Below are 25,813 nucleotides of genomic sequence, written 5' to 3' on the forward strand. Positions count from 1 at the left end.
CCCGCCCACCGCACGGCCCCGCCCCGCCATGGCCGCCCCGCCCCGCCATGGCCGCCCCGCCCACCGCACGGCCCGCCCACCGCACGGCCCCGCCCCGCCATGGCCGCCCCGCCCCGCCATGGCCGCCCCGCCCCGCCTCCCTGCCGGCGGCGGCGCGGGAAAGGCGGGGCCGGGCTGAGGGTGACGCCGAGGCGGGCGGGCAAGCGGCAGGTGTGGGGCTGAGGTGTGCGGGGACAGGGACGGGCGTGCAGGGGGGTCAGGGGTTGCGGCGGGGATGTTGAGGGGGATAAGGGATCCAGGGAGGGAGTTTAGGAGGAGCAAGGATTTAGGGAGAGCGGGGAAGCGGTTTCCGGGCGCTCAGGGAGTCGGGGAAAGCGGGGTTGAGGGTGGTCGGAGAATCTGGGGGGACGGGGATTTGCGGAGGGGATCAAAGATTTGGGGAAGGCGTGTTGGGAGTCAGGGATTCCGGGAAAGGGTGTTAAGGGAGGTCAGGATTCGGGGAGGGGGTTTTGGGGAAACAAAGATGTGGGAAAGGGCGATCAAACTTTGGGAAGGGGGTGCTGAGGCAGCAGGAGAGCGAGGGTCGGCGTTAGAGAAGGGGGTATGGGGACAGGTACTGGGGGTCCGGGGTTTGGGGCCCGGGCCTTGGGGCCGGATGCTGGGGATTTGGGGTGAGGGGCTCTGCGCACCCCCGAAGGGTGCCGGGAAGCCTCGGCACAGCGTGCCCGCCTCCCCCAGCAGCCATGCACACGGCCAGACTCTTCACCCTCGTCCTGGTGGTGCAGCCCTCCCGCGTCCTCCTGGGCATGAAGAAGCGCGGCTTCGGCGCCGGGCTGTGGAACGGCTTCGGGGGCAAGGTGCAGCCTGGGGAGAGCATCGAGGAGGCTGCGCGCAGGTGAGGGCTGCTGCCACGGGACAGGTGTGGGAGCACGGGTAGAGGTGTTGGACCGTGGGCAGTGGCCTACAGGTGGAGGTACCACGGCTCATCCAGCCAGTGACACCCTCGTGTTACCTCGGTGCAGTCATGACCCACCTCTGAGCACCTGCTCCACAGGTGATGAGGGATCACCCACAGGTACAGAGAAACAGGATTGCTTCCCCTTTGTCATCTGCAAATCTTAAACTGTCATCCAGTCTGTGAGCAACCGGGACTTCTTGTGTCCTCTCTCCCATCTCCTGGACTCTGGTCTAAACTGAGAATGAGTGGGTGGAGGTTCTTGCCCTCTTCAGAGAGGTGCAGGGTTTAATTTTGGCTATTTAGAAGAATTACAGCTAATTTAATTTAAATAATTAGCCAAACTGCTTATTGTTTGATTTTATGGTGGCATTTCAAAGTGCTAATGCTGAGTTGCAGAATTGAATTCCATCAGTAAAAAGGGACGCTATCATTTTTGAACCTTTTAGTACTGATTTCTTGCAGTTCTTTCATCTGTCTGGTAATTAAAATGAAGTAGCAGATCACAGCTGAATTGCTAAACTCCTCTTAAAATTAGGTACCTTGTTCTTTACATGAATGTTGCTGATACAAAGGCATGCTTTGCCATCTCCTCAGTCTCTGATACATGCCCAAAGCTGCCCTTGCACCTGCAGGAAGATCAGTCATGGTGTGCTCAGCTGGTTCCCAACAGCTTCTGCCCTCAGCAGCCTCCTCAGCTGTGCCTGGGCTCTGTGGTGAGCTGGCTCTGGGGACAGAAGGGTCTCTGTGCAGACGTGCTCCCAGCAGCACGTGGCCTTAACGTACCTGACACTTCATCATGGCTTTTCATGTGATTTATCATCTCTCAGTGGAGGGAGGGACATAAGTTTTCTCACTTAACATTTGCTAGACTGACCTGCTACTGGCTGGGGGGTAAATCTAATGGTCTAATGTAGCATTTGGTTTCCTTGGTGTGTTTACCTGTGCTGGCCCCGAGTTTGATACCACAACTTCTGTTCACACAAGATGTCAAGTGCTAAAATTTTCCTCAATCCGAATGCAATGTGCCACACCACAGGCAGCACCTGCTGCTGGGGGCTGTCCCCGTCCCTTCACCTGCAGTTTACTCCACAGTGACACAACCAATTCCTGCTGGGGTCAGCTGGGCAGGAAGCTGTCCCCAGAGCCAGGAGCAGCTGGACACCACTGGTGCAGTGCTGCCCTAGGGCACAGCTCTGCTTCAGGGAACATCACACACTCCAAACCAAACTTCCTTTGCACCATTTCCCGTCTTCACTGAGGTCTGAGGTTGTGGTTCCACGCTGTTCTGTCTCAGCTGGGTTGGCAGAGGCAGCAGGTGTGAAAATGTCCTGTCAGCACAGGTAGTTAAATATTAAGCCAAAACATGAACGAAAGTTCCCAGTACCAGTAAGATTTCCATCTTCTCCTGGGTACAGCACATTCCCATGAGCACCAGGGCAGCTCCTCAGTGACACAACTTGTAAGAGGAGCATTTTAGTGAATGAGTTATTTCTAGTTTGCCGCCTGTAATGTTTCCACTTGCTATAGACAGAGGCAAGCAGCTGATGGATAAATTGCCTGGAGAACTGTAGCAGTGTTGTACTTTGTTGTTCAATTATCAATGCCTGTAAAAGGCGGCTTTTAGAGTCATTGCTGGAAAACTGCCTCTATTTTAGACATAGATAGCTTCTCAGAAGATAAACTAAAATTAGCCGAGACATTAAGCTGAAGTATAATTTTGAAAGATGGGATCTCTGAAATCAATGCCAAAGAAAGCTGGAGCCTTAGAATCATTTCCATGATACTTCAAAATGGTTGTTTCTGCCAAATAGGCAACTACAGTAATTATTAACTATAACTAAAGATACACAGTTTCAGAGTATTCCTTATTTTTGTACATTAGAAAAACCATGACTAATTTCAAGCTATGCTGCTTCTGTTAAAGGGAGGTAAAATAAAAAAATCCCTGAGTGCAGAGCATAAAGAGAGGAAATAATTGGATGTGCTTCAAGTAGTTGTGCATGGTGGTAGTGGAAAAGAGCTGGCACAGCTCTCCGAGTGCTCTTAAAAGTCTTGCCTTCTGGCCTCTCATTATGCTCAGTGTGCTTCCAAGGAGCAGAAAGGCAAAGTTCACACAATGGCTTTGTGATTTTTATGCTGCATTTGAATAGGAATCATAATTCTCGACCTTCTGTGTGCAGATGGTGTTATGGAGTAATTTAAGTAAGCTTCAGTTTGCCTCAGAAGTAGGTAACTGTGTAACAGGTGTAGATGTTCTTTCTGGTGTTCATGACCTGCTTCTCCACCACTTGAAAAGATTTGGCTTGAAATGGGCAAAGCCTTTTGCCTGTCTGGATGAGGTGTACCTTGGAGCTCTGAAGGCACACCCAGCTACAGTCACATGACTTCACACACCCACTTCCAGCTCAGAGAAGATCTGTGTGTTGCAAGGACTAAATTATGCTAAATGATCACTTTTCCTGAATCTTCCCCTTCCAACATCGGCTGTTTTCTGCCAGGCTTAGGAGCCTGAAATAACACATGATCCCACCTGACCTGGCTCCAGTGTGGTGGTGTAGCCTCGTGGCTTGGGGCAGGTCAGAACCCTGCTCTGTTGTACTGCAGGAGCTTTCACTTCTAGTTCACTGGAAGGGTTCTGAATGTGTGAGTAAAGCTAATGACTGCATTTCTGCCCTCCCAATGCTCACTTTCATGTAAAAAGTCTTTTTCTTGTGCAGGGAGCTCCTGGAGGAGAGTGGACTGACTGTGGACACCTTGCAGAAGATGGGTCAGATCACATTTGAATTTGTGGGCAACTCTGAACTCATGGATGTTCACATTTTCCGGGCAGATCACTTCCATGGAGAGCCAACAGAAAGTGAGGGTAGGTGGTTGGTGTGGGGAAAGGAAGGGTGTGCATGCTCTTCTGACACACCACTGCCCTTATGAAATGGAGAACCATCCATGCTAAAATGCCTCCCAGAAGGAAGGCAGCTGGGCTCTAGAGGGAAGCTGCTTGTTGACCAGTATTTACAGCGTAGGCAGCAAAAATCCATGAGAAAGTCCCATGCAAAGTTCTTTTGTTTTCTGCCACCAGAAATGCGGCCCCAGTGGTTTCGGCTGGACGAGGTGCCATTCCAGCACATGTGGCCAGATGACAGCTACTGGTTTCCCCTGGTGCTTCAGAGAAAGTTGTTTCGTGGCTATTTTAAGTTCCAGGGACAAGACACCATCCTGGAGCACAGCCTGAAAGAAGTGGAGGAAGTTTAAGAAAGCAGAAGCATTCAGCCCACGTGCTACTGCCCACATTGGGCTACAGCATCCTGAGAATGACTTATGAGGGGCTCCTTGCTCAGCTCTCCAGAAAACAAGACTTATTTTCCAGCTCGCTGCAAAGTAAGGAAAGTAAGGGGGTTTCTTCAAGCAGAAGTAAAAGTAACAAGATTTTCCATGCTGTGAAGCCCCTGGCTGTGGTAGGCTTTAGTGGTTATGTGATCATAACTATTAAAAACATAAGTGTTAACCCTTTTTAGTGGCTTAAGCTTTTCCCTCATGAGTGGATTTTTTTTTTATTAAAAATACTTTTTTTTTAGTAAGAGCCTGTGTAGTTCTGTTGTAATGATGCTGTGAAAGCCTTTTGAAAAGTTCAAAGCAGAGATTCCTCCACGATCCTCCAGCTGAAAGCAGTGTGATACTATGTGAGTTAAGAAAACACAAGCTAGAGGTAGATGTACAGTCCTGTCCCAACCCAGCTTTCACTGTTGCAGCTCCTGCTGTGAGGTCAAATTATTTGAGCATTTCAGGTAAAAAAATGCTGAACAAATTCAACTTCCAGCAGGCTGCTGTTGCCAAGTGCCATCCCTTTGGGCTGCAGGCTTTGTCCCAGGGCAGGAGCAGGTGACTGCTCAGCACTGATGTCAGCCCAGCCCAGCACGGTGGGCAGCAGCAGTTTAATCCAACTGTGCCAGAAATAACACATCGCAGATGCAACTTCTTACATAAGGTTTGTTTATTTTCTTTTTTCAAACATTTGTACAGACATATAACACTTACAGATAGAATCTTGGAATGTAATGTAGGATCTGTAAACATTTCCAGTCTACCAGCTGTAGTAATAGTTCTTTAATTCCTGCATTTGGATAAAGTGCTTCATACATAAGGCTATTTGAGCAAAGCAAAGATACAGGATATTCCAGGCAGGCAAAATTCACACCCTCTGAACTATGTTTGTTTCTTGTCTCCTTCCAGCAGTTTTGAAAAATTTATACCAGTCACAAACATCCTTCTTCATCTGCTCAGAAAGCCACAGCTCAGACTTAGGAGGATGAATTAACACCTTAAAACCTTACTTTTCCTTTTGTGCTGCACACTTATTTACAGAGGTTTTGATACCCACCTCTGCTTCTGACCTGGCAGTGAGGGTTCCTGGCTGCTCTAGCAGAGAGAATGGCTTGGGGAAAACAGAATAAGCACAAAAGGACAGGCAGCTTTTACAGAGTGTAGGACCCTACTGCATGGTAGGAAAGGGAATGACGGGCAGCCAGTACCTGTTAAATACCTTGCTTCATTTCCTGGTGGAAACTAAATTTTTGGATAAGAGACAGCATGTGACAATCACAGAGTTCCTTTCTGTTCCTCCAGGAGTTTGGGGAGGAAAAGAACAAGCGTGGCTGAGGCTTGCTCTTCTCTGTCACCCCCCGTGTGCAGTCAGGTGAGTCCTTTCAGGAAGGTGCTTTCCCCAAGCCTGAAAAGAGCTGGGATGTTACTGCTACTGCCATGGTTTAAGGAACTTCTGTCCCCAGCTGGGGATCTTTGTCTTTTAGTAAACAGCACAAACTGAAGAGTGTAAATTAGCCTGTTACAAGTTCCAGGAACTACAGACTTCATGGTTAAAGGAAAGTTAAAAGCACTGGAATGTAGCAAGGCACCATTGAACATGTTACAACTTAGGAGGAGCAACTTGCCAGGAAGATGGAAGGAGAGGGAAAGAAGGATCAAAGATTTAAGGTACTGTAAATAGAGTTTTGAGCCTTTCAGCACGATACTGACAAAAAGCCTGTATATTCCCACTTCACAGCTGGAAGTGGGGAAGCCCTCAGGAATGACAATACATAGAGCCCTTTCCAGAGAACAGTTTTCAGGCAGCCTTTCAGGGTCTCAGGGGTTGACTACCCTGGTACCTCCAGGACTGCTCTGACAGACACTGAAGGCTTTTCTACCATCACTCCTTTGAACACACTAGGGGCTCCTGACCTAAAGCACACACAGAAAAGCTTCCATGGACAAAAGCACATTAACACTTTGGCACAGCATCTTACAGAAGCATCAGATCTCAGACAGGCAGCACACACCCCTCCATTAGTCTGGCTTGGTTAGTGTTTACTGCAGAAGGCAAGAGCACGGAGGTAACCACAACTGTCTTCCCCACATTGGCTAGGGCAGACAGACAGCTGAAGTCAGCTCAATGGATCCTTGGAGTCCCTGCTGCTTCCCTCTGGAGGAAGGAAGCTGTGCTTGATGCTGCCCTCGGAGTCTGACAGATCCATAAACTGGTCATAACAAAGACAGGAAGGAAATCCCTCACACATTGAGGTAAACAAACAGTGCTGTTTGCACACTGACCAGCCTCCCAGAAGAAAGGTTTGCAAACTAAGGGTTGTATGAAATAGTGTCTGCATGTGTTTAGGAGTGAGACAGAAGCTTGACAGTCCAGTATGAAATAAACTCTCAAAGTGCCAGCAGCTGGATCAGGTTTGAGAATACTGGGCCTCAGTTCTGAAATACCTGGTGAACAGAGTAAAACCAAAACAAGAAAAGCCCACCCCCAAATCTCCCCTCAAAGACACAAGAGCTGACAATGGAGGAATGGGGTGTTTCTCAAAACAACATAATTTCAGTTTCTTTACAGGTCCTGTGGTGTGTCTCTGTCTTGTTACACTCTCTGCACTAGGACTGTACAATTTGTGCTTGAAGGTGAACAGGAAAGAGGAGTTAGTCTAAAGCTCTAATGTTATTTTGATGTTTGCTTTTGGGGGTGGGGGTTGTTTTTTGATTTTAAATCAAGTTCAAATTTGGGGTTTTTTCTAAGTGAGAAGTGCAAAGTTCCATTCGGGCTAGTCCTTTGCAAGCATTCCTGTGGAACACTGCCCAGTCAAACAAGTAACATATGAGACCCATCATAAATTATCAGATCTTGCCCCAAAACATACAGCATTTTCTCAATTTCACTGTTCACCACATCAGGCAAACAAAGATAAATGAGGGAGGATGGGTGCCGAGACTAAGGCAGCCATAAGCAGCCAGCACCTTCTGATAATGCAGGAGTGAAGAGCATGGAAAACACACTTTCCACACCTGAACCACAAACCATCTTCCTAATCAAGACAAGGTCAAGCAGAAAAACCTGCTGTGCCATGCCTGAGATGATATCTTCTCTGTAACTGGACTGTAGAAACATTTCCCTCCCCTGACAGTTTGCTCCAGCTTGTGAGCAGAATTTCTTCTGCATCACTTAGGAAATATCCAGGAGAGAATCAAATCTGTCACAGCCATTTGCAGTTCATCTGTCTCACTGGACAAGGCCCATGTGCAGGAGGAAAGTCAGTTAACATTTGAATTGTTGGAAAAAAACTCTTAATGCATTCTGTGCAAGGTTGGCTACACACTGCTTAAGGCCCAGCACTCAAGGAATTCACCCACAGCAATGTATTTACTTCATTTTGAGACTGAGTAATGGTTATTCAGTCTCCTGAAACTGGGCAAATAACTTATCTTGCTCCCAGCTGAAGAACCTAATCCAGAATTTCCACCTGGCCTAGGAAGAGTTTCATGTTGCGCTGAAATTTCTAAATTAAAAAAAAAAAAAACCAAAACGGCTTTTGTGATTGGAGGATTTAAATATACTTCCTGATAATGGGGAAGTTCCCTAGTGGGAAAATACTGTAATGTTCCAATTTAACTGAAAGCACTCATCCTTGTTAATGTGCTTCCTTTTTTTACCCATTCAAGGAAAATGCTAAGAAGCAAAGTCACAAATTCCCCTCTGGAAGCTATTTTGGCCCCAGAGAAGTCAAGTTCTGTCCACACAGAGTTTTGCTGCAGATGTCTGCAGTCTGATTATCAGTTTCTCTGGAGGATGTGCACCATTTCCCCTGAGGTAACACAATATGCACATTCTCCCTCTTTGCCTCCCGAGAGAAAGCCACTGGAAATACAAAATGGAGAATGCTTAGTCCCTTTATCACAACCACAAACCATTCTGAAAACCCCATTACCAAGGGCTGTGGCATTTTTAGAGATGAGAACTTTCACTTAATTGTCTACTCTCCTTCACAAACAAACACACTGCAATGCTACCCACAGCCAGGAAGAATGACAGTAACATCCTGATAATACTGAATTTTTGCGAATGAACTTTATCAGCACTGTGTTCCAGCCTGCTGGTGCAACAGGGTACTTCTGATATTACACCGAAGAAAACACCAGCCTTTGGGTCAGCAGCTCTCCAACAGATCTGAACAGCTACTCACCAGGAGGAGGTCAGAACCTCCAGAAGAAATAAACAAGCTACCTTGTAGCTGTTCTGCTCCTGTAGTAGGAGTGGCATACAATTAAGGAGTGTTTTTGTCAATTACTTTCTCATTTAAGCCAGGCAAACTCCTCTGAGTTCCTGATCCCAGCTGTCTTTGGCCCCAAACTGAAAAATATGAGCAAGTCCCCAGGCTGCCCTGCAACCCTGAGGGGAAACACACTGACAATACAGTCCATCCAGCACCATCAGGAAAATCCCTGCCACACAGCAGCACTGACCCCTGCCCAGCTGGGTTACAAAATCCAACCACTTCATCCATTTTGTGCTAAGGTCTAGCAGTAAGAAATCAAATCCAGACACCTACAGTGGGATGGGGGATGGCTTTCAGCTTTCCTTATGCACACACGTCCCTAACACAGGCCCTCCAAGGCATAAAAAGCAATTTATCTCCACTACAAGCAAGTGCTTCAGCTATCCTGTTCATCTCAGCACTTCAGAGACGTGCAGAGATGTGTCAGCACAGCTGCAGATAAACATGATCGGAGGACTGCGAGTACAAGATGCAGAGGCCTCAGCAACAACACTGCAGCACTGGCTGTGCCAGGCCATATCCCAAACCCCAAGAGGAGTGTCTGCAGGATTATGAACATCAGCTCTGCCCCAGGGCATTGCAAAATTACAAAATTGTCTCTAGATCCGCATGTTCTGCCCCACATCCAGTCTGTCTAAATCAGAGAGCAGCTGAAAGCAGCAATATTAAAAAAAAAATAGCTGTTTGGAGGATTCATTGGAGGTAGAGGTCCCACCCCTTCGCTGATTGCCCTTCTTGCTCCATGTGGGATGCTCGGAACATTAATTGGAAAAGAAGTTTCCCTCTGGAGGTGACAGTGGTGGAGTTGGCATACTGCTGGATCCCACAAAAAGGCAGCTCAACTTCGGCTTCAATTCATTCCAAACTTTACTCATCTGGGAGTGAGAAGGAGAGAAGGCAGACATGACCACACAGCAGGTAACAATCTCACCACACAGAATTTTACAAGCAGAATTGGGCACTCAGAAGCACAATACAAATTTGCTGAAGTATTTTCAGGAAGTTCAGAGGACCCAGACTGTTCTTGTTAGATCACAGCTATGTGCAGCTCTATGAACATTTTCCTGAGCCTGTATGGGAGGGAGATTTCCCTTCATCAAATTCCTTCACTGAAGGGATGGAAGGGAGCTGAAGGAAAAGAGACTTTTCTAACAGAACCAAAGCAAAAAAGTCTGTATATGGGGAAATGTTAAAGCCCTTACTTAGAGTTTAACAAAAGGGAGCTTCTAAGTTTTAGAGCAAAACCTGGGAAGTTTTCTTGTCACACAATTTCTGTGTAGCTCAAGAAAAAAACCTAGATATTCTAGCAAACATGCATCATTCATTACAGAGTAGAGATTTAATGGTTGGGTCTTTTTGAACTACTCACAGGGTAAGGCCAACTACAGATGAGAGAAAAAAAGATAAAACTTGCTGCAAGAAGATACCATCTTTTAGTGGGGTTAGAGGCCAACCTTAATCCTCTACTCAAACTGAAAAAACCTCAGGTAACTTCCTAAATTATGAGAGAACCCAACTGCACAGATGATTGCAGGGTGAAGGCCAATGGGTGAAAACAAATCCACTCAAATCCTCATTTGTGTTTTGGGAAAAAGGACACAGTCTAGAACTCACCTCTTTGTGACCCTGAATCTGGGAGTTGACAAAGGCCCCCAGAATGTGAGATGTGAGAGGCAGGTAGATGTGGATGAGCTGTGTCTCCTGATGCAGGCAATACAGGGAGAAGTAATTCCGCAGCTCCATGGTTATGATCGCGTTTTCTTGCTGAAAGAAGAGGAACTCAGTGACCCGGAAGAGGGTGGGAGAAAGGAGAAACAGGAGAAAACAGCATTCCTCCCCATACCAGCAATTCAAACACATACCAAAAAAACCAAAAAAAAGCAGTTCCTTTCCCATTTGATACAACAGGAACTGCCCTTTCCATCATGCAGACTGCTGCTTCCCACAGCTCCTGCAAATGACGTGCTGCCAGAGAGCCAGTAACAAGTGTTGAGGAAAACTAACACATTTTCCACGTGGCACAGTGGGTAGCACAGATTTCCCAAAGTACTGGCTACCCTTTCAACCAAAAACTTTCTGCAAATGTGACTGAGTTACAGAGCAGCACCATTGCAGAGCCCAGTGCCACCCTCTGCTCTCCCAGGTGCCTGCCCTACCTCCACAATCCGAGACTCCAGTTGCTCCACCGATTCTGGCTCTTTGTTCTGCACAGTGGCACTCATCATCTGCTTCTTCATCATGCTGTATTTGTGCAACGCTCGCTGGTGCTTGTGCAATACCCCCTTCTCGTGCCTTTCACACAGGTCCTTCATGGGAAAAGAAAACAAGTGTGCAGTGGGAGCCAAGAGTCAGCAAACACACAGCCAAGTACATCAGGAACACACACACACTGTGGTCACACTTCGTGTCATTTCTACACTGCAGAGTTTTGCTCCTTGGCTTTCAAGAGGGTAAAAAAATGCCAGTAGCTAAGGATTTAAGAAACAAAATTGCTTGAACCCAGACCAGTGAGCTTGAGAGGCAACCTGGAGCATCACTTCTGCCAACATTTTGGATCTTAACAGGCCTCTTATCTTTCCTGACCTTCTCAGCATTAAGTGCTGGCAATTAATTAAAGTGCTGGCTCAAGTCCTTCAAGTTCAGTCCTGGCCTGGGAATATCAGGAGAGGCTGCCACATACTGCTGACCAGAAGATTCATATTAACAAAATCCTTTCATTCATAACTGAACTCAGGTCTTCATGAGGAAGTCAGTAGCAATCTATTTCATGCTTTGACTCAAAAGCAGCCAAATCTAAAAACAAAAAGTCAGCTGATCCATACAGTTTAACAGTCGTATTTTTAAATTCCTTGCAGAGTTTTCTCTTTGGCAAGTTCTCATCATCAGATGAGCTGATCAGGAAGGCTACAGAGCTCCTTATGGCCAACAGCCACTCCCCTCCCTCTGCCAGATGCCCAGTTTGCCTCTGAACTGGCCTCACAGACAGTTTTCCATCCAGTTGGCGTTACACCCTCTAAAGAGCACAAGCTTGCTCTAAACAACTTTCTTGTTGGCAGAACAGCAGAGCTCACTTTATAGGACTGGAGTAAATCCAGGAAAAGGTTCAACTTCTCCACCACATCATTCTCTTCCTGTTTACCCTAGAAAACAAGGAAAAAGTACATTTTACGTAAGCCTGGCATCACAGCCCTTCACCCCCCGACAGCACACAGGCTCTCTCTGCTCTCTCCAGGCACATCAGCGCTTACACAACTGCATCAAAAATCTCTCCCATGGCACTGGAGTGTTTAGTCTTCAGTGTGCAGAACAAAGGCCTGACTGAGGCAGGAACAGCTTTTCCAACTGACTGATCTTTAGAACAAGAGGAGTTGGTTTCACAGGCCTGCGTGTCAGCCCTTTCAGCACGCTCTGCCTGGAATTCCTTGCTCTTGCAGATTCCTCCAATCTTTCATCCTCCCTTCCTACAAGATAACTAATCCATTAAAACTCCAAATACCTGCATGTTGCCTGTAATAGTTCATGCATCAGAAGGCAGAGATGAGACACCAAGACAAATATCACTACCAGTTTTTATGATTTTACAGAATACTCCTTTTTTTCCTGTATCAATTGAGCTCTCTGGAGCGTAAACTCCAGAGAAAGAGACCTGGCCTGACTGATCTACAAAAGCACACTGAGCATTTTAACACAATGAGATGAAGAGCACTGAAGACAAAACTATTAACTTTTCCTTCCCAGCCTGTCGTGTTCTCACATCATTGTGACAGTCATTACCACACTGTACCTTAGACCAGAATGTGGTGTTTCTGTCTGACTGATTCTCATGTAATGTTTAAGTACATGAATGTGAAAAATTGACTCAGAAGGAAGTTATTCTGGGTTCTCTGTAGCAGATTATTAAAATGGAACACAGCACTTTTAGACAGCTTACCCTAGTAGTGAACTTAATGTGTGCAATAACCATAAAAAATTAAGAAAGAAAGCAGGTTTTTCCTTCCTTTCCCTTGCCTGTTACATTTTTTCCCCATTCAAACACAGTCCAGGTATTTCACACAAGCTTGAACAAGCAGGCTGTTAGTTAAGGATGTGAGTCTGGACTGCAATCTCCCTCTTAACTCTTGAAGGGCTTATGTCCACAGAGCTCATGATTTAAGATGAAATTTAGAGCAACAGTGTACCTAATTCATGTTACAGAAAGAAAAAAAAAAAAAAAAAAAGACAAAAGTAAAGGACTTACCTGCTGCACAGCCTTATCTGCCAGAAGTGCAAATTCAACAGACAGACCCTTCAAGGCTTGTTTCAGAGTCCCCCATGTGTTGTTATTCAAAGCAGCCCAGGAAGGAAGTGGGGTAGTGTCTGAGCCCAAAGCACTGCAAGGAGATAAGCAATGGTCACATCTAGGAGACAAATTCCACGGAGTAGATAAAGTTATTTGCAGAGAGCAGTTTCACATCGGTCTAAATAGCTCACAGTGCTGAGCTACTACTGTCCCATCACAAATGCAGAGTTAACTGTGTACATGCTGGGGACAGAGACAGTAACACAAGGACCTCAATGTGAAGGTATTTCTGTGTTCTTTCCTCACACGCTAGGGAATGAAGCCTTAGTGGAAAGCATGCATTTCTTTCTTTAATAGAATAAAAATTGATTATGTCTCACAGCATGCACTGAAATACCCATTTTTACCAGACCATTTGCAGGTAAACTTTACAACAGTTTTGAGTTCTGAACAGTAGAAATCAGCAAACCTTGTTCCTCCAAACCTACCTCAGCTCCTTCCCAAATATGAGGAGGTCGGAGGCGTTATCGATGGCGCGGGACGCGATCCTCTCCGCGCGGTCCCGCAGCTTATAAAAGCTGTTATAAATATTCCTGATCAGCTCCCTGCTGGCAGCAAACTGCGCCTGAATGTCAGCTGGGAGGTAGTCCTGGAGGAGTACAGAGGGATTACTGGGGGATCAGTCAGAGGCACACCACAGTCTGCAGAGAGGGACAGGCTTCCCTCCTGTGCTCACTCTCTCCCACTTGTGCTCCACTAACTCTGCAGAGCTCAGTCTCCCATTTGGGTGTCCAAGTCACATGTCACACATCACACAAACAGCCCTAATTTTCAGAGGCAGAAAGAGGTTCAAATACCCAGTGTAAACAGGGTTGGCAAAACCTGCAATTCTTCTGTGTAGTTAAAAGAGGGTTTCTGATGTTTCAAACTCCCAGGTTATGATCTGATCCTTCTGGTAACTCCCAGCCCAGTAAAGTCAAGCATGAACTGAAAGTTCAGCTTCTTTTTGACCAGTTTATCACTGGTAAAATCCTGAATTAAGCTCTAGTTGCAAAACCTGCAAACATTGCAGGAACCTGAACAACAACTTGCTTTGAAATTGCTCAATGAACACAGTGGATGTGTACTTAAAACTTGTCATAGCACTAATCACTGGGATAAACAGATATGGAGAACTTATAACTAACTTTTCCATAACAGTCCAAACTGCTCTCCCACAGGGAGAGGACAACAGACAGAATGAGGGCATGAGCACAAGGGAAAGACATCAATCCAGACATTACCTTTTAAATTGTGCAATTTGTGCATTTGTTTGTTATGCAAGTACAAGTAATTACAGGGAAACACGTTCTGAGCAGGATTCATTGTTTCATCTATATCATACTCATCAGCCAGAATTTAGATAGAAATACCAGGCCCTTAGGAGTTAAAAGTTTATTTGATCTTTTCAATAAAATTACAAGTCCTTCAAACTCTGGAAACAACTCTCTCCTACCTAAGGTCTCCATCACTGCACAGATGTCATAACTGAAGCCCTTGGAGAAGAAAGCCATTTAAAACCAGAATAACATGTTGCAAGAAATTCATATACATACCTTGGCCTGGGTAGCTAATCTGCAAGTCACAAATTCATCTCCTACTCCCTGGACCAACTCCCTTAGCTTATTCTGTACGTCCTGGAGAAAATACAGAATCAAATGAGCATGAAAGAACAATGAAAAAATACAGGCAGTTCATGCAGGTCTCAGATAAATTGCAGCAGCGAGGCACAACTCAGCAGATACAGATTTACCCTGGTTGAGTTTAATTTAAGGAAAAGCATAATCTCTGTTCCCCTACGAACAGTTATAATTTTCAAAATGCTACACTCCTGGCATTGAGTGAAATTACCTTCCACTTTCCACTGTGGAAACACCTACTGAGAGAAAATTCCCTGCATCCCAGGGAGCAAAGCCATGTAGGTTAACAGCAATTCTGAATGCTGTGCCCAGCCAGGCACTTACAGCAAGACACACAAGCTCAGGACTATTGCTAACACACACTCACTGAGCCACTGAAGGACAGAAAGAGTTTCAAGAGCACATCTTCTGAGAAAGGGGGATGTCGAGCCACCAGGTTTATAAATCGTTTCAGCGCCCTCCTCCTCGATTCTATGAACTCTCGATCAGCTGCAGGAGGAAACATGACACTGAGATTAATGCCCCTCATGTCACATCTCAGAAAGGGAAAAGCACTGCAACAAAACCCAAAGAATGGTTACAGCCTGTCAGCTCACCAAACCAGACCTTTCCCACCTGAACAAATATTCCATCAAGTGTTCTTTACCTTTTACCAAAACCCAGCACACACAGCTGTAGAGGTAGAACAGGATAGAACAGGGAGGAAGGACAAACAACCAAGCCTAAGGCCTGGAACCTCCACGTACAAACTGTGGGTCTACAGAGATTCTTCTTCCTCTGAATCAATCCCACAGAGGAGATCCCAGCCTGTTTGGGACTCCTGGGGTCACCATCCATCCTTTTCATGCAAGACATCAAAAAGTACTTTGGAAGACTCGCACAGCAATCTGCAATACACCCATCCAGACTCTTTACTTGTCAAACTAAAAAAGCTCCGCTTGTCTTGCTGAAACAGGAGGATTTTCAATCTGGCAACAACTGCAGCAAGGAAGTAAATCAAAGTTCCTGGAGTTTTTCAGGAACAATAAAAAATAAAATCGAAGTCTGAAGGGAAAGAAAGCAGCATAGAAAGAAATTAAAGGAATGCCCTTATCCATGACAATACTCTCATATCATGAAGGAGTTTTACTCTTTTGCCACAGTTTTAAGCTGGCAGTTTGCTGCCTCTGAGGACTCTCACAGGTGATCCTCAGTACAGCACTGCCCACAAGTCATTTTTCTGCCATTGGGGTTGCAGATCTTGGTTTTGCTTGGCTCACACTTAACCCACACGGACATTTCTGAAGTTTTGTACACACTTCCCACAGGATCTGCCTCAGATGGCTGCTGTCCTCCAAACCAGCAGAGCAGGTCATCCATCTCCACCTGACAGATGGAGGGGAGCAGATCCCCACTGGGATCCACGTAACTCAGCAGAGGGCCACACCAAAGACAAAGCACAGAGCTTTGTCCATCCAGCTCTGGGACTTGGAGGCTCCACGAGTCACTCATCTACACTAATCCATCAAATCCTGTGTCCTGCCAACACCATTTGTCAGCCCATTAATCTACTCAGAAACAAGAACTACCCGTCCCCTTTCCTTTTTCCTGTTTGCAGTTTCCATTAAACCCACCTCCACAGCTCTTCTGTATGCAGTCACTGGCCTAAAGGCAATCAGCACTCTCTGCCTTATCACAGCTTTGCACTGTACTAGAACTGTTCTCCTAGCACAGTTTGGGAACTAATCCTATCGGTTTTTTTCCTGAAGTTGTGATATGTGTGGGAAGAAACGCACCAGTGAATGCAGGGAAACATCAACACACCAGTAATGCAAGGAAATAACAGTCCCTGACAAGTGACAGATATCAGCAGCTTCTTTCCAAGCATCCTCTGTCCACTGAGATTAATCAGAGAAGGTTCTCTTTGCCCACAGGTGTTGCATGAAGTGGAAATTGTGGCTGAGAACACCGAATCAGGTTAAATTCACACACGGGTTTCACAACCTCTCAAAAAAAGTCTTCGCAATTCACATTCCATCATAAAAATATATGACCACTGAAGCCTTTCAGGGGGGTGATTTTGCTTTGCTCCAGTTCACTATACACCCTGCCCTGCTCACCGTTTATTAATTCTGCTTTACTGGAGCAATACATGGACTCCTCAATGAAATTATTTATTGAATCACAGTGAACTCAGCACCATGAGCAGGAGAGAAGACACTGAAAAGCTTGTTCTTTCACAGATAAAGTATTAAACTAGACAGGATTTTATACAGTTTTACAACTTTTGAAATAATAATGCTTAAAACCAGCGTCCATATTTGAGATTAATGAAAAAATGTCCCTGAAGGAGCTTTGATATGCCTTTTGTCTCAGGATACTTCTTGGTTTCTAGTCTAACTGGTAAAGTATACTTGAATGAACTGACACTGATTCCATTTAGGCTGGATACAGTTCACCACTAAACAATGATCACCACAACCTGTTTTTCTAAGAGGTAACACCTGAAGCTCTGCCCTGCTCTTGTGTAGAGCTACGCTAAAATCTTATTAAGAAAAATCACTAAATACTGAAATTCCACAGGAAGGAACCCCGCTGAAATTCCACATTCATATCTCACCCAGAGGAATCCCTAGCACGGCAATAATTCACACCTCCAAAGTGTGTATTACAACCTCAGAGCTGCTGTCTGAGCCAGGCAGAGGCCAAGACTTCAGATCTTTTGAACACTTCTTCCCAACAGTATCACCTTGAAGCAAAACCCCTGCAGCCCCAAAGGAAGAAGCAGCTTTACCTCCCAGCATCCTCTTAGGGGGCAGGGCTGGCACCATGCGATAGGGGAACTTCTGCAGCAGCATCTCGTGGAACACCACAAAGTCGTTGTATCGCCTGTACACCGAGCACTTGAACCTCTGCAGGTGACACGGGATAAATCAATGCACAGCTCAGACAGCAGCACCTCCACCGTGGTGGTTTTTTTTGGTTTGTTTTTTTTTTTTTTTTTTTCACTGTGAATACAATTTCTTCACTAGCTCAGAACAGTTTGAAATATCCAGCTACCTACACCAATTTTTGTTACAAAACCATTCCGTTTTCATCGTCATACACCTGCTTTTGTACAGAGCTCAGGTTTCAAGCAAGGGAACCTGCAGACCATCCTTCAGAGCTCTGCTAGATGGGCCATGCTACAGAGGCCCAAGCCAGGAAGGCCCAGTGCTACTGCATTAAAACTCAGCCCACACCACTGGTCTACTTACAACCAGCATCACCCAGCACATCTAAATCACTCAGGACTTGGCCAGCAGAAACTGCACAGACTTTCTTAGGAGGACACAGTCTCACCAAGCCCACAGCTTGTTCACATTACCTTGCTGGAAACCTCATATTCCACATGTTTCAGAAAAAGGCCCTTCTTCTCAGGTATAAGCTCCACCTGCACACTATCCTTGCTCAATAGCTCTTGCAGGGTGTGGGAAAGCAGCAGTGGATTTCCCTGGGGCGTCTGCATCAGAAACTGTTCCGGCTCCCTGGGTTCATTTACTGGAGGCTTTGCCAAATCTAGAAGAAAAAAAAAGAAAAAAAAAAGTAGACCTGATAAGATATAGTAAAAGAAGTAGCCTTAAAATATTCTGTTCCTTTGCCCGGTGCTCCCAGAGTGGTGCAACACAAGCAGAAGCCCAGCCAGGCCACTCCCCTGGGAGGTTATGCTGCTCCACACACGTTCACATCGCCGGTGCCTCCCTGCTCACAACACCCAGCAGCACCACCAATTATATCGAGTCACAGACACATCTCCACTAAGCAAAGAATCATCACAGGCCGAATTTGTTCTGTGAATCAGCTGAGAGGCCTGCATTTCCTGTCTGTCCAGCTCCCACCACAGCAGGATCTGCCAAAACGAACGAAACCCTTGCTCAGCACTTTTGGATCCTGCCTAGAACAGCTCATGGAAGGAAAGGAAAATGTGTCGTTTTACCCTGCTGCAGAAATTTAATCCATTAATTTTGCACATCATTACGAAGGAAGGAGACACTTCATTTGACATAATTTTATTAAACTCTGTGACAGTGTGCTACAGTGAGCGTGAATTACAATAATTTACTGTGTCAACATAGTTAAGTTCCAAAGCAGAGGGAAAAGGTTCCTACAACTTGACAATTCCTCAACCACAGCAAGCTGTGGCAAAATCTTTCAAACCTACCTATTCTCTTCCACTGCTTGTAGCTAGAAAACAGCTTTTGACAGTGAATTTGACCATAACTGGGCAACTTTGGACAGTAACTGATTCTCAGACAGATGCAGAAGTGAAAAAAGATGGGTCTTAAGAATGTGGCCCCAGGGGACAAACGACATCAAAGCAGGGGCCAAGCTGATGACTCAGACTGTTCTCTTATCAAGTGCCTGACTGCAGCCTGTTATCTCAACCCAACTTCATAACTACATCTATTATGTGAGTGCAAACTAAGCTTACATCGTTCTTCAAAGCAATCCTTTCTTTTCTACCCATTCCACACACAGGAAACAGTGTGAAAAACCAGGGTGCAACCCTGGACTCTCTTCACCCCATAGCTGAGCTCTGCTCTCCAGTCTGGAGCAGGTCTGTTGCTTCCTCTCTGTAAGAGGCACACTGTGAACAAGCTCTTTTACAAAGCAAGTCAAATCCACCGATGGAAAGTACCTAGAAAAGCCAGGTAGGATCCATTATCCCTTCCTTGCCATTGTGCAGAAGTTATGAAGTATATCTGCAATTTTGATAACATAGGCAGTAACACTAGGGAAGCAAGAAGGTTTCTTTAGGCTCTGATACATAGTTCAAGAAGTTGTTAACTGGGTAACAGATTAACTCACGGAAGATAAGAAGTCATATCCTTAACCTGAGAGCCCTGACCTCCTCCTGATAAGGATTTCCCACCTGCTCCTTCATGTGCCCTAGGCACTCATAAATGGGGAAAACAAGCAATCTTTAATTCCTCAGATTTATGACTTCGTAACAGACACTTTGCTATGTGTTCCATAAAATGGCTTCATGAAACCAAACCAAATCCAGGACAAATGGCCTTATCCCACACGCCTCATCAGGCTTCAGATTCCTCCTAATGTGACTCAGAGAAGCAAGTCTTAACACCTCTGCTTTAATAGACATATCACCTGCTAACCCCACCTCTGTAGCAGCTCCTAAAAATTTCCAGCTACCTGCCAGAAATTTGCAGTAAAATACTACAAGCTAATTCAGTGTTGACACGGGATACTGCTGGATGGAGTGACAATGTCTGCAGAGCACAAGGCATCCTGGATATCCAGAGCAGCAGTTCCCTGGGTGCCCACCCTTGTAATTCTTGGGTCTAACTGCTCAAGACACTCCAATGAAATGAGACATGAGACAGCAGATGTTGTAACTCTTCCAACCACACACACACACATCCTTCCAGAGAACTCCAGAACCTTCTGTGCAGCTCAGCCACTGCAGAGGCCTCCCCTAAAGGGGTCTACTCAAAATGCACCCCAATTAATTCCCCAAGCAGTGCCAATCTGTACTAACACAACATCTCCTCCTGCCTATTGAGTCACTGTCTCTGCTTCCCATCTTTCTGCTGGACAACCAACAGCACAAACCAGTCCCTGAACCAGGGCTCGGCATTGTCTGGTAAACTGCTGAAACCCCAAAGGCAAGAGATAGGTATGAGCAGAAAAGATGTACAGGGTGAACCATGAAACCCTCAGTGTTTCATCTGTGAGTGCCAGAACCAACCTGATGCTGAGGACTCTAAAGTTCATTACAGATCTGCACCTCATCACCCAGTAAGAAACCTACAGAGTGATGCCCTACCAGGCAAGACTCCACAGTCCTTTGACAATTGACACGTGTTGCTCTTGTCTTGGTAATTCCTCCCCAGTTTTTATCAAGTTCTTCTCTAAATCTGCTTTCGAAAAATCACCTACAGGACATGCCTGCAGTTTATCAGCAGTTCACACTCATGGCTCTCCCTGAAATATTCTGGTGCTTCTTTACATCTCAACCTTGTCTAAATGTGTGAAATCACACAAACCAGACAACCATGCAAACAAGTTTGAATAATTACTGTTTAATTAATAACCTCCGTGTGTCTGGTATCAACAAGACAGTTACTCAGAGTGAATCTACACCCACAAACACTGGTCTGAGAATACAATAAAATTACTTGGGAACAGCTGTTAACCTGCTTTAGGAAATGCTTATCATGGCATTAACATTAACCCTACAGAGTAATATACACTGGAGCTGTTCTTCAGCCCATTTTTCATTCGACTTCCTAAAGAGCCTATTTGGGAACAGCCTCAAGAGCCGCGGCCAGGAATGGTGGATAATAATGGGAACTCATTGGTATGAGCTCCTGTGTTCAGCCAGTAAAAGGATTTACATGCATTGTAACAGAACACTTAACGCTCCCCATCACGCACTCTCTGCTGGAGAACAGCTAATTTTGAAAACATTCCCTTTGGTTTCAGCAGATCATTATCTAGTAAAGTTTATACAGAGAGAGCAGCAAGTGGATACAGAAATGAGGTATGGAATGATCCCCTGGAATACTGGGAAGCAGACAAAATAAAAATCAGTTTTTTCCTACAAGCTAGGCTTTTGCTACAGCAGCTTCTCAATCTGTTGTCAATAAGATACCAGGAAGTGACCTGATACAACTGAAAACAAGTTGATACAAAAGTTAAAAATAATACATATAAACATACATAAGCAAACAAGAAGACAACAAGATGACAAGAACGAGAAGTTTGAAGAAGCATTCAAAGCATGGCCTAGTTTTTCCTTTGGTTGTAAAAGAAAACAGCTATGAAAACACTGTGTTTTCACTTGGGTTTGTTTTTTTGTTTTTTTTTTTTTAACAAGTCAGGTAGCCTTTGGACTGAAGGGAGTTGAGAAATTCACCCAGAGAACAACTGCAACAGAAAATTTCTCTACTTCATACCATGTGTCTCATGCTTTAGTCAGCGTTCAATGTTCATTACCCCACTGATACAACTGGGCAGCAATCTGCCCTCCATGGAGTTACCAGTTTCCTCCATCCAAATTTCCAAAATCATGCACTTATGAAAGCCAGGGCCAAATTCCAAGTCCCTGGACAACTGCACAGAGTTTTCACATGTGAGTAAGCACAGACAGCAGAGAGATGCCAGGGCTGGAAGCACAGGTGGTAAATCACAACATCGATCTCCCTTCCCTGATTAAGTTCTGTCAATCAAATTTGGAGGCCTTATCTCCATTTCACAGATGGCTGATGCTACCAACTCTTTATTACGCCAGGTGCTGATCAGATAAATTTGTTAGACATGCCTAAGTAGATGGTGTCACAGAATTACTTGTTATATTAGTGGCACATTCACTAGAAGGAGAAAGGAGCTTGTAAGGAAGCAAAATGTTCAGGAAAAACAGCTCAGATCTCTGCTCCATCATCCCAGGCCACAGCTGGGCAGAGCAGAGGGGATCCAACCCACAGGAAATGCAAGGGAACATGAAACCTGACTGGTTTTGCACACAGATACCTCAGATTTCACCCCGGAAAAAAAATGAGGGCGCCACTACCAACTCCTGAGCCAGGAATACTAAAGCAGCAATTTAAATATCATTCACAACATTTTCTTTTCCTTTCTGTCTTCTCATGAGAAGCCCCAGGAATTATGGAAATGCCTTTCCCCCTTATTGTGTCAAACACATTCCTCCATAATTCCAGAATCCAGCATCCACAATGGTCTCCCTGAAAGCTGGTACAGAATTCAACTACAACTTCAAACAGACTCCCATCTTAGTTTTCTTTTTTTTTAAATATTACATAATTTGAAATCCCCTAAAAAAAAAGAGAACATAACAACAGAAGTCACACACACAAAAAAAAAAAAAAAAAAAAAAAAAAAGACAAAGCAAACAAAACTTTTTTTCCTATTAAAGGCTTTACGTATTTTTTGAGACATCGGCACACAATTTCTTTGGGTTGTTTTGAAGAATTTAAAACTACACAATTCCTACTCCAAAAGGAGAAAAGCAAAAGAATCAGTTTGACAAAGCTAAGTGCTACACAGCTGTGTGTCCAACATGGAATGCAGGTCTGTATTTCTTACTGGGTACAAGAAAAGTTATCATATTTAGCTTCACCCTAATTAAGAGTCTCCTTCCCAACAATTCCCTTGCAAATACAAGCTACCCAGTGCCAAAACAAGATAAAATAGCACACACTATCATAAAATTAGATGCTGGAAACAGGCTCCAACATTTTGTTTTTCTCCTTAAAATAAAAAAAAAAAACCACCATCACCACAGATGGCAAGTATTTACCCTGCACTAGTTAGTCTGGGTTTTCTGGGGATTTTTCCTTCAGTTAGGCTTTTATAGTTCCCCTTGTTTTGGTTTTTTTTTTTTTGGTGTTGCAGGTTGTTTGGTTTTCGTTTGGGGAGGGGTTTTTTTGGTGGCTGTTTGGGGTTTTTTTCCAAGTAAGTTTAAGACAGTTATTCAGCACTTGGTGCTCCGAAAGATAACGCCTCAACTCAAAAACAGATGAGACTATTTAAGCTTTATTTAACAATATTTAAAAAGCACCTGAATTTCTGCAGTCCCCTGCAGCTGTAGGCCTCTTGCTGCTTCTCCAACTACTACAATCCCACACTCCAGCAGAAAAAAAAAACCAACACCAACCTGTCACACAGATTTATTGTGTGTAAAGAGCTAACCTTAAGCCTATTGCCCTGTTCTTTTAACTGTGCTGTTGGATCATCAACTGATTCATCTGATTTCCCAAGCCTGGGAATACAAGGGACACATTCCATTCACGAGCCAGCCATGAGCCACAGACTCCAGCTGTAGCAAACACAATAAAGTGAGATGCAGCTACTTTGAAGAAGTAACAGGATTAGCAGAGAAAAAAAAATCCATCGAGGAATGTGCCCTAAGATCACAGAGACAAAAAGTCAAATACTCACTGGGGCTGGTTCCCAGTGCTCAGCGGAGGACTGCTAAGCTATCATTTTTCACAAAGAGGCTGGAAGTGTAAAAATTCACACCCAAAAATGTAACCCAGCAAGCAATAACCCAAACAACTACTCCGGGAAACTTTCACAAGGGCATTTCATCCTGACTACAAAACTGGCAAGGTTCCACAACCATCTGTCCTTATAGAGGTCAAGAAAATCCCATGAAAAGAAATTGTTTATCTTTGTTTTGCTTCTCATCTTCCTGACATGTTTCTCACCCTTCTGATTACACTGGGGGAAAACTTGATGTCACCATTTAAGCATTAAAAAATGGCATTCCCACCCCAGACACCACAGCCTCCCAACTGTCTTTTCACACATTTTATTGTCAGAACTCATTCTTATACCAAATCCAGTTGAAAAGCAATCATTAAAGCTCTTCTTCTGTGCCAATTCCACATGTCTGGAACTGGTACATTTTTCTCCCTCAGCCTGCACCAACCCCTAAAACTTGAAGACTGGAGGAAATCAGTGGCTGTGTGCAAAATTATACTGTTTGTAATGTGTACAGCCCTCCCACGGGCTGAACACACAGCTCAAGGTTTACCATCAGAAGAAAAAGAGACACTTCACTCCCCACACAGCCAACACACCTGGATTTGCTCCCTGCAACTGTGGCAAAACAGACTCACATGGAAGCAAAAGGAAAACAAAAAAATCAATAAAAGTCACTCTGCAAAACTGACTTCTGTATGCTGGATATTATTCATTTTTCTTTACTCTTTAATTGTATTAAAAGTACTTTGAACTCTGCTAAATCAAAAAGATGGGATTTGTATGTGGTCTCAGAGGGGGACAGCAATGATACCTGCCAGGAGTCTCATTACTCTGAATACTTCAATCTTTTCAAAACACTCATTGACAAGCTGCTGGTCTCCCCCCCAAAAAAAATTACATATGGGTGTGAACCTTCAAAGATCACTGAGCCTGCATTACGATGCTAGAAATAAAAAAAACATTGCTGCATTCACAGCATTACTTTTCTCTAGTCAAAATCATTATAGAGCCTCTCTCAGTGGTCACCATAAAATCTCTGCCAAAGACAACCAAGTTTTCCAAAGAAGGCTGAGCAGATCAGAAAGGTACAGAAGCACCATCACCAGAAGCTAATCAGTTCAAGAATTCTCTGCTTGGGAGCAACTTCTTGATCTCTCTAAGGCTCCTGAAGCAGATGGCAAACCCATAACAGACATACCTGAGCAAGCTCTCTCTTTGGTACAGTAGGACATTTTTTCCACAAAGGCGACTGTTCAATATGTTACATCAGTCCTGGACAGAAATATTCCAAAATAATTCATTTATAAGCATTATCTGCATCAGGAGCATCACAGGCCTACCAAGAGCAAACTCACACTGGAATCCTAAATATAATCAACCAAACCATTTTTCCAGGCTTTGAGCTTACCTATTTAGTTTTCTTTCCAAACTGAGAAGAAATTAAGAAACGGTATGCACAGAGCAGGTACAAAACTCCAGCCACTTCAAAGAGAAGTTTAGAGAGCCCTCTAAAGTCTCCTTCAGTTAAAGGAGCCTAACGCGTTATTCCCTCAATTCACCCAGGAGCTCGCTCATCCCTCATTTCGCAACAAGCGCTGGCAGTATTTGCCTGCAAGTTTGCTCATCGCAGCCCCAGCCGCACGCTCCCGCAGCCGCAGCGCCGGGAGCTTTCCCCGGCACCGCCCGTGCCGCTGCCCCGCGGCGGAGCGCGCCTCGGCGGGCACCACGGAAATAAAGCACGAAATAAAGTCGGTCCCGCACGCCCGGAGCGCCCGGCAGCGTCACTCCCCACGGGAGAAGTTCAGGACCGCGCCCCGTGCCCACGCCCAGCCCCGCAAAAGGGCTGCGGGCAGCGACCAGCGCGGCGACCAGCGCGGCCACCAGCGCGGCGACCAGCGCGGCCACCAGCGCGGCCACCAGCGCGGCCACCAGCGGGACCAGCGGGGCCAGCGCGGCCAGCTCCCCGGCGGCAGGTCACCGCAGCGGCCCGGGCACCGCCAGCGCCGCCGCTGCCGCCCCCCGCACCTGGGCACGGGGAGGGACCCCCGTCAGCCCCGTCAGCCCCGAGGGGCACGGCCGTGGCACGCACCGGGCGGGCCGGGGCCAGCGGGGTCCCGGGGGAAGAGGGGCAGGCGGCGGCGCTTCCCCGCAGGTTGCGGCGGGGAGCGCGGCCCCGGCCCGGCGCGGAGCCCCGGCCGCTCCCCGGGCCGGCGGCGGGCGGGCACGGCCCCGCCACTCGCGTCCCGCATCCCCCCGTACCTGCGGCCGTGCCCGCGGGCGGCTCGCCGTCCATCGCGGCCGCGGTCAT

The 25,813-nt window shown here is 45.7% G+C and overlaps 2 protein-coding genes across 5 annotated transcripts; one reads left to right on the forward strand and one right to left on the reverse strand.

Moving 5' to 3' along the window:
* The first annotated feature begins 170 nt into the window (after positions 1–170).
* NUDT1 (nudix hydrolase 1) lies at positions 171–4,465 on the forward strand. Of its 3 annotated transcripts, none has more exons than XM_066329756.1 (4): positions 171–223; positions 739–895; positions 3,676–3,821; positions 4,035–4,465. In XM_066329756.1, exons 2-4 carry the CDS (start codon positions 744–746, stop codon positions 4,205–4,207), a joined length of 471 nt encoding a protein of 156 aa, XP_066185853.1. In that variant the 5' UTR covers positions 171–223; positions 739–743; the 3' UTR covers positions 4,208–4,465. The 3 variants fall into 3 exon arrangements, with proteins under 3 accessions (XP_066185853.1, XP_066185854.1, XP_066185855.1); XM_066329757.1 differs by having other exon boundaries at positions 187–210; positions 742–895; XM_066329758.1 differs by having other exon boundaries at positions 202–223; positions 742–895.
* Positions 4,466–8,248: 3,783 nt separating this feature from the next.
* On the reverse strand, positions 8,249–25,813 carry SNX8 (sorting nexin 8). 2 transcript variants are annotated; one of them, XM_066329741.1, is made up of 11 exons: positions 25,765–25,813; positions 17,864–18,054; positions 17,291–17,408; positions 14,885–15,006; positions 14,434–14,514; positions 13,327–13,487; positions 12,797–12,929; positions 11,631–11,699; positions 10,716–10,865; positions 10,174–10,323; positions 8,249–9,434 (listed from the first exon to the last, which is right to left on the reverse strand). In XM_066329741.1, exons 1-11 carry the CDS (start codon positions 25,811–25,813, stop codon positions 9,321–9,323), a joined length of 1,338 nt encoding a protein of 445 aa, XP_066185838.1. In that variant the 3' UTR covers positions 8,249–9,320. The 2 variants fall into 2 exon arrangements, with proteins under 2 accessions (XP_066185838.1, XP_066185839.1); XM_066329742.1 differs by lacking the exon at positions 25,765–25,813 and adding an exon at positions 24,704–24,746.

Source organism: Sylvia atricapilla, chromosome 15 (genome assembly GCF_009819655.1).
Source record: "Sylvia atricapilla isolate bSylAtr1 chromosome 15, bSylAtr1.pri, whole genome shotgun sequence".
Lineage (NCBI taxonomy): Eukaryota > Metazoa > Chordata > Aves > Passeriformes > Sylviidae > Sylvia > Sylvia atricapilla.